Raw genomic sequence first — 10,903 nt, 5'->3', positions numbered from 1 at the left:
GCATGACCCCCCCCCCCCCCAAGGCTACTGGGGGGGTGACTGAGCTGAGTGCCCAGGGCCCAGCCTGGGCGCACCTGACCCTGTTCTCTGCCTGGCCCAGAGGAGGAGAAGAGCTACCTGGGGGTGGAGGTGCAGCTGAAGCGGGAGCCTACGGGCCCAGGGAACGGCGACAGCTTCCTGGAGTGGTGGGTGGTGCGGCTGGCGGACTGCCGGCAGGGCTGCAGCATCCTGCCCATGGTGATCTTCAGCGACAAGGTCAGCCCGCCCAGCCTGGGCTTCCTGGCCGGCTACGGGTGAGTGCTGCGGGGCCCTGCCTGCCCGAGCCCCCGCCAGGGGCTCTTGCTGGAGCCAGCCCGGGGCTTGTGGGGAGGTGATCCCAGGCTGGCCAAGTGGCTCTTTGGGGGTCGGGGGCAGCCCAGGGGGGTGTGGGAAGGTGGGGGGGCGGCACGTGCTGGTCCAGACCAGCCTCCCTGTGGCCTGGGTCTGGGTGTGCAGGGCCAGAGGCCTGTGGGGGCTGCATCTTGTGCTGGCAGAGCCTGGACCCCCCAGCCACGCTCAGGGGCCTCCACTCCTACCCCCCCCCCAAAGCCCACCAGCCCCAGAGAGCAGCAGGCGTGGGGAAGGGCCACCCCCCCCCCACCCCCAGCAGCCTGCACTGACCACCCTCCACCCCCCAGGATCATGGGCCTGTACGTGTCCATCGTGCTGGTGATCGGGAAGTTCGTCCGGGGCTTCTTCAGCGAGATCTCCCACTCCATCATGTTCGAGGAGCTGCCCTGCGTGGACCGCGTGCTCAAGCTGTGCCAGGACATCTTCCTGGTGCGCGAGACAGGCGAGCTGGAGCTGGAGGAGGAGCTCTACGCCAAGCTCATCTTCCTCTACCGCTCGCCCGAGACCATGATCAAGTGGACGCGGGAGAAGGAGTAGCGGGCGCTGCCCTGGCCTGCCGCCGCCGGGGCTGGGAGCCAAGGGCCCTGCAGGCTCCTGGAGCGCCACAGCCCAGGCCTCAAACCAGCCCTGCCGCAGAGGGCAGGGGACTGCGTGAGCCCTCCTCCCAGCAGGGGACCCCCCCGGCCTGGCTCTGAGCCGCACCCAGTGCCACCCCCCAAGGGCAGCGAACGGGGGGCCGGGGGGGGAGGCTGCACTCAGCTTTTGAAGGGGAAGTTTCTTACCCGCTTTACAACTCAAATGGCCTTTTCCAGCAGCCAGGGACAGACCCCCCAGTTCCCGCCACAGCAGCTGGGGGAGTCACGCCAGCTCTGGCCTCACCCCAGTGCCTTCTTGCAGCCAGGCTGGGCCCTGCAGCACCTGCCCCCCGCACCAGCGTCCCTGGGAGCCAAGCATTTGGCAGGCACCTGGAGAGATTCAAACGCTGCTCAGCTGACAGGCGGAGCCCACAACGGGCAGCCTGGGTCCAGGGGTGCTGCACCTAAAACTTACTCTGCTCACAGCTGGGAAAAGGTGAAGGAAGGAGGGATGCCCCCTCCAGCCCCGGTGAGGCCAAGCCGAGCCAGCTGGCTGAAGGTACGCCCAGCCCCCCGAAGCCAGCTGGCTGAGGGCACGCCCAGCCCCCCGAAGCCAGCTGCACTGACACTCCAAAGCAATACTTACCCCAGGCCAGCACTAGTCAGCTCCCCAGGATGCCCACTGTGGGTGCGGCTCGCCAGGGGCTGCCTCAGCCAGCACTGGGCTCACCAATCCTCGCACCCCACCTGGCAGCTTGGGGGCGGTGGGGCTCATGCCAGCTGGACTGTAGGTTTTTTTAAAAGTCGAATTGTTTATTTATACAGATCTCTAATAAAAGCCAAGGCAAGGCCTCTGTGCGTGGCAGACTGCGCCGGGGGCTGCTAGCAGTCTGGGCACTGGGACCCTGGGGAAGAGGGTGGCTCATAAAGCTTCTTCTGCAGCACACCTGGGCAGGAGGCCGGGGCTGCTGCTTCCAAGGGCCAGCAGTTGGGGCTGCCTGTGAGCAGCTGCCAGCAGAGGGGGTGTCTGCTAAGCCCAAGGCAGGTGAGTTGCTGGGTGTGGTGCTGGCAGGGCAGGGGAAGCGGCAGCAGAGACGACCACCGGCCCGGCTGCGGTGCAAGGGGCAGCCCCTCCAGCCCAAGAGGGGAGAGCCTGGCAGTGGCTCAGCAGGACGGGACAGTGGCCATTGCCGGGCTCATAACAGACGCCAGCAGCTGACCCTGGCACTTCTGCAGCTCAGTAACAGCTGCCTTGTTGCTCCCTTCCCTGGGGGACGACTCTGCCTCTGTGCAGGGAGCCCCAGCCTGGCTCACTCTGGCGGCCGGAGTGGGCCGTGGGGCCCCCAGCCAGCTGTGCCTCGAGGGGGCAAACAGGTTGAGTCCTCTTAGGAACAGTCCTTAAAAGGAGAAGGTGGGGGGGGGGCTCTCTGCTGCCACCTCCCCAGGCAGCGACCAGGCCAGGGCTGGAGCTGGGCCAGCACCTTGGAAACGTGCAGGCCCGATGCGTTGGAGCTGGACCCCTGGGGCTCAAGCCCAGCCCCCAGCTGCTCGCTGGCAGACGCGCTTCTTCTGGGCCCCAACAGCTGGAGCGTGCAGCTCTTGAGGGCCCTGCCCAGCCATCAGCTCTCACCCGCCCTGTTCACAGCTTCATCTTCCAGCAAGAACTCCTGGATTTCCCGCTTCATCGCGGCCCTGGAAACCAACATCCGCTCAGTGCTGGGGGGCTCCCTGCCATGCCCCAGCTCCAGCCACGAGAGTCCACCTCTGCCTTAGCCCTCCAGGCCAGCTGCGCCGCCCCGCTCTAGACAGGCCTCTAGCTGGGAGCCTTGCAACACCCCAGGGACAGAGGCTGCCGGAGCACGGTGACTGACGGGGCCCTCCCCATACCTGCAGTTCCTGCGCTCAACCTCCGAGTGGATGTAGCTGGGGAGGCTCCCCAGGCAGATCTGCAACAGAACAGAGCAGCAGTGATGGGCCAACCCCAGCGCCCTCCCTTCCTGCGCTGCCAGGGTCCCTGCAGGTGCAGCAGGTTCAGGGCACACAGCGCCAGGGCGTGTCTCACCCACCCAGCCCCGGGACTGGCTCTCAGCCCTGGCAGGGGCAGGGCAAGCTACGCCCACAGGGATCCAAAGGAAACAACACCTGGACCACAGCCCTGCCACACCCCCCAGGCAGCCCTGTCTGCCAGGTCCCTAAAGCAGCGCTGAGCTGCGAGCGGCCAGGACTCACCGCGTCCTTGATGGTCAGCCTGCAGCCGTAGCAGAGCAGGGGCAGGAAGTCGGCCCGGCTGTCGGCCCTGCAGGGAGAGCAGCTGAGTGCGCACCGGGCCGAGGAGCTGGCTGGGGCAGTAGCAGGGAGGTGGCGCGGCTGCCAGGGGAGCGGCGGCCTGCGAGTTCGTTCTGGCGGAGGTTCCTTACCCTGGGGCTGTGGTGTTCCTGCAGCAGCAGCCGCTGCTCTGCGCCTCTGCCCCCAGGCAGCCCCCGGTCCCAGCGGGCGACGCAGCTGGCAGCCTCTTGTGGGACAGCTGCTCGGAGACCAGGATGGCTTGCAGAGCCGAGCCCTCCTCTGCGCTCAGAGAGGAGGGGGTGAGAGCCCGGCGCATCTGGTCCCCGCCCACCAGGCCCCCGCAACCCCGTCAGATGCCCCCCCGGCTGGGCACAGCCCAGGCCAGTTCAGTCCTCGGCCGGTTCTCTGCCAGGCTGCTGGGCCGGGGCCCCACCCCGAGGGGCGCTGGGGCCCAGCTCCAGACTGGCCCAAGGAGATCCCGTGGGGGAGGGAGGCCCCAGGGCTGCGTGAGCCGCGCTCCCACCTACCCACGGCGGTGTCCAGGGGGCAGAGGCACAGCTGGCAGCGCTCGGGCTCAGGCGCGCCCAGGGCCAGGCCAGCGTCTCCAGGGGTCGCGCTCAGCTTCTCGCCCGTCCTGCAGCCCAGAGGGGGCGCACAGCGGTAAGTGCAGGAGCCGGGGCAGACGGCCTCCCTTTCCCCCAGGCCCAGCCCGGGCCCCCCAGGGCAAGTCCCCACGAGCGACCCTGGGATCTCAGACTAACTGCCCCAGTCTGGATCCTGGGCCTGTTCTCCCCAACATCCCCCACTGCTCCAGCCCCAAGTGTCCTGCTCTGCCGGTGCCACCCCCCCGGCTCCCCACACCTTGGCCGGCCAGTGCCCCCCAGCTCCCCCCACCCCTGGGCTCCCCACACACTGCGCTGCCAGTGCCCCCCTGGCTCCCCACACACTGCGCTGCCAGTGCCCCCCTGGCTCCCCACACACTGCTCTGCCAGTGCCCCCCGGCTCCCCGCCCCCCTGGGCTCCCCACACACTGCGCTGCCAGTGCCCCCCTGGCTCCCTGCCCCCCTGGGCTCCCCACACACTGCTCTACCAGTGCCCCCCTGGGCTCCCCACACACTGCGCTGCCAGTGCCCCCCAGCTCCCCCCACCCCTGGGCTCCCCACACACTGCGCTGCCAGTGCCCCCCTGGCTCCCCACACACTGCGCTGCCAGTGCCCCCCTGGCTCCCCACACACTGCGCTGCCAGTGCCCCCCGGCTCCCCGCCCCCCTGGGCTCCCCACACACTGCGCTGCCAGTGCCCCCCTGGCTCCCCGCCCCCCTGGGCTCCCCACACACTGCGCTGCCAGTGCCCCCCTGGCTCCCCGCCCCCCTGGGCTCCCCACACACTGCGCTGCCAGTGCCCCCCTGGCTCCCCCCACCCCTGGGCTCCCCACACACTGCGCTGCCAGTGCCCCCCTGGCTCCCCACACCCCTGGGCTCCCCACACACTGCTCTGCCAGTGCCCCCCTGGCTCCCCACACCCCTGGGCTCCCCACACACTGCTCTACCAGTGCCCCCCTGGCTCCCCACACCCCTGGGCTCCCCACACACTGCTCTACTGGTGCCCCTCACTACCCTCAGCCCCCACTTCCCACCCCCAGGCCCTACACACAGGTCAGCCAATGGGCTCTACCCCACCATGCCACTTCAGGCCCAGGCTCGCTGTGCACCCCAGAGCTGCCTGCCCCCTCACCGGTACACGGTGCTGACGGTGGAAGGAAACTCTGCCTGCAGCCCATAGAGGAAGCGTTCGATCACCCGGTGGATGCTGGCCTTCTCCAGGGCCTTGGGGGGAGAAAGCCAGATACAGACTCCTGGACCAGCAGCCCCAGCCCCTCGGTGCTGGCAGCCGACCAACGGGCCATTCCCAGTGGGGGTCGAAGGCTGGGGGTGGAACTGGCACCATGCCCAGCTCAGCAGCGCCCGGGGGGTGTTGGCATAGCCTGCCAGCGCCTCCCCACAGGCACCTCGGCCGGGCCCGGCCCTGGCAGGGATCGCGGCAGGCAGGTGCTTTGGGAAGTGCCCCCTGGGACCCGGGCACCGCGTGCCTGCACAGCCCCTGGGCGCTGGCTGCCATCAGGGCTGCCAGGCCCCTGGCTTGGCTGCGATGGGACGCCCCGCCCCTGCAGGCACACAGGGCCGCTCCCCCACCTTGGTGTCCAGGGCGGGCGTGAAGACGGTGGGGACGCCGAAGAGGCGGTTGTAGAAGGCGATTTCCTTGGCGGAGTACTCCCTCATGGGCCGCACCACCACCACGTCGCCATGGCGATCGTCCGAAAAGCCCTGCGGGGTGGGGGGCGCGGAACAGAAGAGGGGCTGGTCTCCAGGCACCCAGCCGCCCTGCACGTGGGCCTGGAGCAGGGCTGGTGAGCAGCACCCCTGCCCTTCACACCCCGCCAGGCCCCTGGCTGCTCCACCCGGCTCCCCGGAGCACGCCGACCCCGTGCTGGGCTCCACAGAGCGCACTCCACCCACCCCTCCCCTGGGTGCCCACAGCTACGACTCCAGCAGGCCAGGCCTAACACCACCAGCTTCTCACCCTGAGCCCAGCAAACCGCACTGCGTTACTGCCGCGGCCCAGGCAGAGCAGAGAGGCCCCTGGGAGCCCGAGTGCAGCAAAGCCAGGCCTGCGATCCCCCCAGCCCCCCCGCACGCAGGCGGGCAGCGCTGGGACCAAGGCCTCTGGCTGGGGCAAGGGGCTGACCATAAAATCCAGGTAATGGGTGAATCCAACCCAGCTCAGGCACCTGCGTGCAGGTGACCGCCCCAGCCCCAGCCCCTGCACCTACTGTGTCCATGGCGAGGGAGGCTCCCCGTCCCAGGGAGAGGTTGGTCAGCAGTTTGACAGCCAGGCGGGTGCAGCTGTCTCCCATCATGACCTTGGAGTAGCCCTGGGCCCTGGCCGTGTGCAGGATCAGGTGGGTCCTGAAGCAGAAGAGGGTGGGAGGAAGTGAGGGGTGCAGCCCTGGGCGGGTCGCATACACTGAGCTCCTCACAGCTGCCAACTCCTCCAGCGCCTCTCACAGGAGGGGGAGGCGATCGCAAGGTACGTGGCTGGGGGTGGGTGAGCAGGGTTATGCTTTCCCATGGGCCCCCGCCAAGCGAGTTCAACTTCCACAGGCACCTGGGCAGCCCAGCCTGAGAGCCCCAGAGCTTGCTGAGGGCCGGCCCTGAGAGCGTGAGGCGAGGCAGACACTGCCACGGGTGGGAGCTGCAGCCCCATAGCTGCAGAGCAGGGGCTGGACAGTGAAAAGAGCCCCTCAGGCCTCCCCGGCAGGGCAGGCTCAGGGAGGGCAAAGCATGCAGCCCCGCTCCAGGGGCTGAGGGAGGGGCCCTGCCCCCTTCCCCCAGCTCACCGCAGGGTTTGCAGCAGGTCCTCTTTCGCCGTCAGCGTCTTCAGGGAACCGAAGAGCCGGAGCAGCTCTTCAGTGTGGGCCGGGGCCGGCGGCTGGGCCAGCCCCTCCGCGCCGTGCACATCGCGCATGCTGAGCACAGCCAGCGTCTCCCGAACTCCGCCCTCCTCCTGCCGCCGCTGGCGGATGAAGCCCTCCACCGCCTCCTTGTAGCTGTGCCTGGGGCCCGTGGGACCTGGGGTCATGCGCTGGAGGATGGAGCTGGGCAAGTCAAACACCTGCCCGGAGCAAGCAGAGAATGGACCCGGTCAGCCACTGTGAGCGACCGCAAGGGGCCTCCAGGACCCCCACCACGACCGGTGCTTTGGGAGGTGGCAGAACCCACGGAGCCTCTGGCCCCAAGGAGCTTGCGCCAGGGCAGGGATTGGAGGCCAGGTCCCCTAGCCCCAGGTCCGCACACACACCAGGCTGCCTCTCCAATACCCATCTCATTCGCGCCCTGTCCCAGCGCCAGGCCCAGCACAGTCCCATCAGCTCCTGCTGTGCCCCTTGGGGCCCCTCAAATCACAGCAGAGCCGAGGGTCTGGTGCACCTCATCTCTTGCCCAGAGTGTGCCCCAGCGTGACAGCCCCCAGCCTGCAATGCTCCCCGGCGCTGTGACATCCCCCTACCTCTTCAAGCCGGGCCAGGTGATACGGGAACCCTGAGGCTCGCAGGATGGCCTCCATCTGGAGCAGCGTCTCCTCCCTCTCGGCCACGCTTTGCCCGCACACGGCTCCCTCTGAGCAGCAAACGAAACACCGGATGGAATTAGCTGCCTCAAAGGAGAGACGTCTCCACAGCGGGAAGGGGGTAACCCGGGACTCTCCAGCCCACCCAAAAGGCATGCAGCCACAGGGACCCTCCTCACCAAGGCAGCAGGTGGGGAGGTGGACCTCTCCAAGACAAGGGGTGGCACCCACAGGCCTTGTCCAACCTCCTGGACAGCTTGCCCAGAGCCTTAGGGTTGCATGCCATGGGGCAAACTGCAGCCACCCTCTGCTTTACAACAGGAGTACAGCCTGGGGAGCAGGTCCCAGTAACGCTGCATCTTCCAACAGGCAGCCAGAGCAGCGCCCCACCAGGCAGGAGCTGGATTCTCCATGGGCAGCCCAGATCCACGCTGCAGAACCTGAGATGAATCCTCCCCCAGGGAAGGCACATGAGGGGGGCCTCTCCGCCACCCAGCGCTCTTAGGGCAGGCCAGTCTCAGCAGACAGTTCTGGCTGTAGGCTGGCCCAAAGCCAGGCGTGCACCGCGGGCTGGGAACAGAGCAGGGCCACGTGCAGTGTTACCGTCAACAAAGACGACGCCCGGTATAAATCGCAGTTTCTTGGCTGTCTCCCGACTCAGCCCCTGAGAAGAGAAACGGGAATGAGCCCCAGGCGCCTGGAGACGTACATAGCGGTTATGTGTCTTAGCAACACCCCCTGGACCCAGCAGAGCTGAGTCAGTCAGAGGTACTCCGGCAGCCCCGCAGAGATGACAGCGCGGTTCTTGCTAATGCCACAACTAGGTACCCTGAGCTGCTTTTTCCGAAGGGCTGAAGCCCTCACCTAGGCCAGATAATTGTAACCTACACCCCATTCTGCTCAGACAGACACTGACGTGGCCTCTCACAGGCCCCATCTGGACGCAGAGTCACAGCAACTGTGGGCCTGGCTTAGATGCCCCCTCGCTTGGGCTTCCCTAAGGGGCTGCACGCATCTGACCTCCTGGGAACATGGCACTGCATGTGGCAAGAGCTGTGAGTCCGGCCGAGGAGCAGTACAAGGTCACTGCACTAATACAATCTAGACATTGGGGTCCTGCAGAAGCACATTGTCCTCCTGGATGTCCAGTCCATCACCCCCAGAGCAGGGGCTCTCAGCCAGCTCCACCTCTCTATTAGCTCATCAGCCTCCCCTTTACCAATTCCCAGACCCCATATCCGGCCCAGGGGGCTGCTCCTTCCACTGTTTAACTACTCTCCCTAGTCCTTAACGGCTAACATGTTTCCATGGTGCGCCGCAGGGCAGATACCTCTTGCACCTGTTGAAGCATTGAGCTGGAAGCTGGTCCGCCTGACAAAGCAAGAAGAACCTATAAGGGAAATATGAGAGAGGCATAACCATCGATCTCTGCCTCCCCGTTGCCTTCCCACACCTGTCCTGCCCTTACACAAGAAGCAACTCTACCTTCTCTCCTGGGAAAATGGCACGATTCTTCCCAAGCATCGCACGGAACTTGTGAACAAAATATTCCCTAAAACAGGCCCTGGGAAGCAAACACACACGTGCGTAATCAGAAACCACAGTCCCAACCGGATGGGAGAGCCCAGCCTTGTCAGGCAGCAACACAGGCACCAGACATCTGCCTCTTGCTGCTAACAAAGCTTTGATTTCATCACAGGCAGCTGCCTTGTACTCTGTCCAAGAACAAAATCAGTCAGTAAGTCCCCCTTAAAATGTTATCAATTAACTACTGTCCGACAGCAAAGCCACTCCAGTGTGGGGCCCTAGAAGTCTCTGGAGATCCATTTTAGAGCTTGCTGGACTGAATCCCTCCCAAGCTCTCTCTTGTATTTTCTGAGCCAAAACACTGAAACAAAATGAAACTGCAACAGGCAAGTAGTTCAGTTGTATAAAGACAAGTATCAGTGTAAAAGGTTTTGCTTTTCAACCTGTCCAGTTAGACGAGATGTAAGTAGAGCGAGCTCAGAGCAAGGGACAGAAGGCATATGTGTGCAGACTGTTAAATGCAAATTGAGATCACGTGTGTGTGTGTGCAGGGGCTTGAGCTATGCTCTTAGTTGCAGTGGTACATTTGCGCATTGGCCACGTAAATGCAGACCCAAGCATTTGGAAACCTGGGCTGCAGAGCTCAAACAAATTGGCTTCCAAGACTCTTATAAAAATGATATGGAGCAGGTTAGATCTGTTTGCTTTCCAAATTTAAAAAAAAAAAGGAATTATCCTCTTCTTTCCCTACGCTCACCCCCACTGCTTCAGAACTAGTGCCCAGCATCGCAACATCCCTGCTTGCAATGTTAGTGACAGGGTCTTTGCAGAATCAAACAGATGCAAACCCAAAGCAAGGTCCTTTCAAGGCATCTCCCCACACGCCTGAATGAGTTCAGTCTGCCGCACGCAACCGGTGTGATTTTATGAGCTAGCTTTGCTCGACTCTCTCTCCCAGTCCTTATCCTAAACATCCCTATTTCTAATGGATTGATACGGCTCAACAGACAAGGTTCTAAAGGTGGGAACGTGCTGGCCGTGTGAGCAGCGATTCCTCTTGCAAATCCCTACGGCTCTTTCTTTTCCCACCCAACTTACTTGCAAAAGGCATCGCCGACACGAATGACTAACACAGGGGAGGCCTCCTTGCACTTCATGCACTTCTGCGCACAGCTGGGGAAAGACCATCAGAGAGACCAGATTATCACTCAGGGACCAACTTCAAGGGAAAAGCTTTGCAGACCCCCCACTGCTGGGTTCAATGTGTTAACCACACCAGGCGCTTCGTAAGAACAGGTCGGACAGACCTGTGCAGTACACTTGGCTCCCTGTGAGAAACTACTTGGGGACCAAAGCGTAAAGGCTGAAATGCTGCCTGCACATGCGAGTGGGTAGCGCAGCCAGTGACCCAGCGGTAACAGGCTACTCGATGCCATTAGTCCCTGGGGCGACCAGTTACCCGCTCTGCTTGCACAATTCTCAGTGCACATGTCAATTACACCGAGTCCAGTTTCCGAAGCACCAACCAGAGGCAGGTGCGTGACCCGCAGGCATCTGCGCCACGCCCGCCGGGGTCGCTGGTGTGATTCCGGCTGCGGACAGGCCAGGGGCACCCTGCCGCCCCTCCTCCCCCGCACCAGGGCTGCGGCCCTCTGGGGCTATTCACCCAGGTACGGGTGGGGGCGGCGAAGGCCCGGCCCGGCTGTACTCAGCACAGAGGCTGAGGTAGCCGTGGCCAGGAGGATAACCCGGGTCAGGGTCCCCCGGCCCGGCCCGGCTTGGCAAGACTCGGTCCCGGAGCCCGGGAGGCGGGGCGGGGCGGGGCCTCCCCCGCGGCGCCGAGCTCTCACGTGACGCGCGGCCGCCGGCGGGGCTGCGGGCAGCCCCCGTACTCCTCCTGCGCCTGGCACATGGCTCCGCCAGCGACGCCCCCCCCGCACCCGGCCTCCCCTTTCCCCACGTGACGCGCAGCGCCGCCGCTTCCGGCGCGCCGCTCTCGCG

General features: G+C 64.9%; 2 protein-coding genes across 11 annotated transcripts in view; one reads left to right on the top strand and one right to left on the bottom strand.

Annotated features, from left to right (window-relative positions):
- PIEZO1 (piezo type mechanosensitive ion channel component 1 (Er blood group)) overlaps positions 1-1,074 on the top strand; it is an 89,709-nt gene extending 88,635 nt beyond the window's left edge. For all 4 annotated transcript variants that reach the window (XM_075009165.1, XM_075009164.1, XM_075009163.1 and 1 more), the window contains 2 exons: positions 101-293; positions 678-1,074. In XM_075009165.1, the coding sequence (XP_074865266.1) occupies positions 101-293; positions 678-927 (443 nt within the window). In that variant the 3' untranslated portion in view covers positions 928-1,074. The remainder of the gene's footprint in view (positions 1-100; positions 294-677) is intronic.
- A 10-nt stretch (positions 1,075-1,084) lies between these two features.
- Positions 1,085-10,839, bottom strand: CTU2 (cytosolic thiouridylase subunit 2). Of its 7 annotated transcripts, none has more exons than XM_075009166.1 (15): positions 10,753-10,839; positions 10,001-10,075; positions 8,861-8,939; positions 8,706-8,765; positions 7,979-8,039; positions 7,316-7,425; positions 6,648-6,922; positions 6,081-6,216; positions 5,443-5,574; positions 4,985-5,076; positions 3,779-3,885; positions 3,383-3,530; positions 3,195-3,261; positions 2,853-2,911; positions 1,085-2,657 (listed from the first exon to the last, which is right to left on the bottom strand). In XM_075009166.1, the coding sequence occupies exons 1-15, from the start codon at positions 10,812-10,814 to the stop codon at positions 2,585-2,587; spliced, it is 1,536 nt and encodes a 511-aa protein (XP_074865267.1). In that variant the 5' UTR covers positions 10,815-10,839; the 3' UTR covers positions 1,085-2,584. The 7 variants fall into 7 exon arrangements, with proteins under 7 accessions (XP_074865267.1, XP_074865271.1, XP_074865268.1 ...); XM_075009170.1 differs by lacking the exon at positions 10,753-10,839 and adding an exon at positions 10,402-10,709; XM_075009167.1 differs by lacking the exon at positions 10,753-10,839 and adding an exon at positions 10,429-10,709.
- Between the last annotated feature and the right edge of the window lie 64 nt (positions 10,840-10,903).

This window comes from Carettochelys insculpta, chromosome 14, assembly GCF_033958435.1.
Source record: "Carettochelys insculpta isolate YL-2023 chromosome 14, ASM3395843v1, whole genome shotgun sequence".
In the NCBI taxonomy this organism is placed as follows: domain Eukaryota; kingdom Metazoa; phylum Chordata; order Testudines; family Carettochelyidae; genus Carettochelys; species Carettochelys insculpta.
The sequence above is the reverse complement of the archived record's forward strand: the minus strand, read 5'-3'. Positions and strand labels throughout refer to the sequence as shown.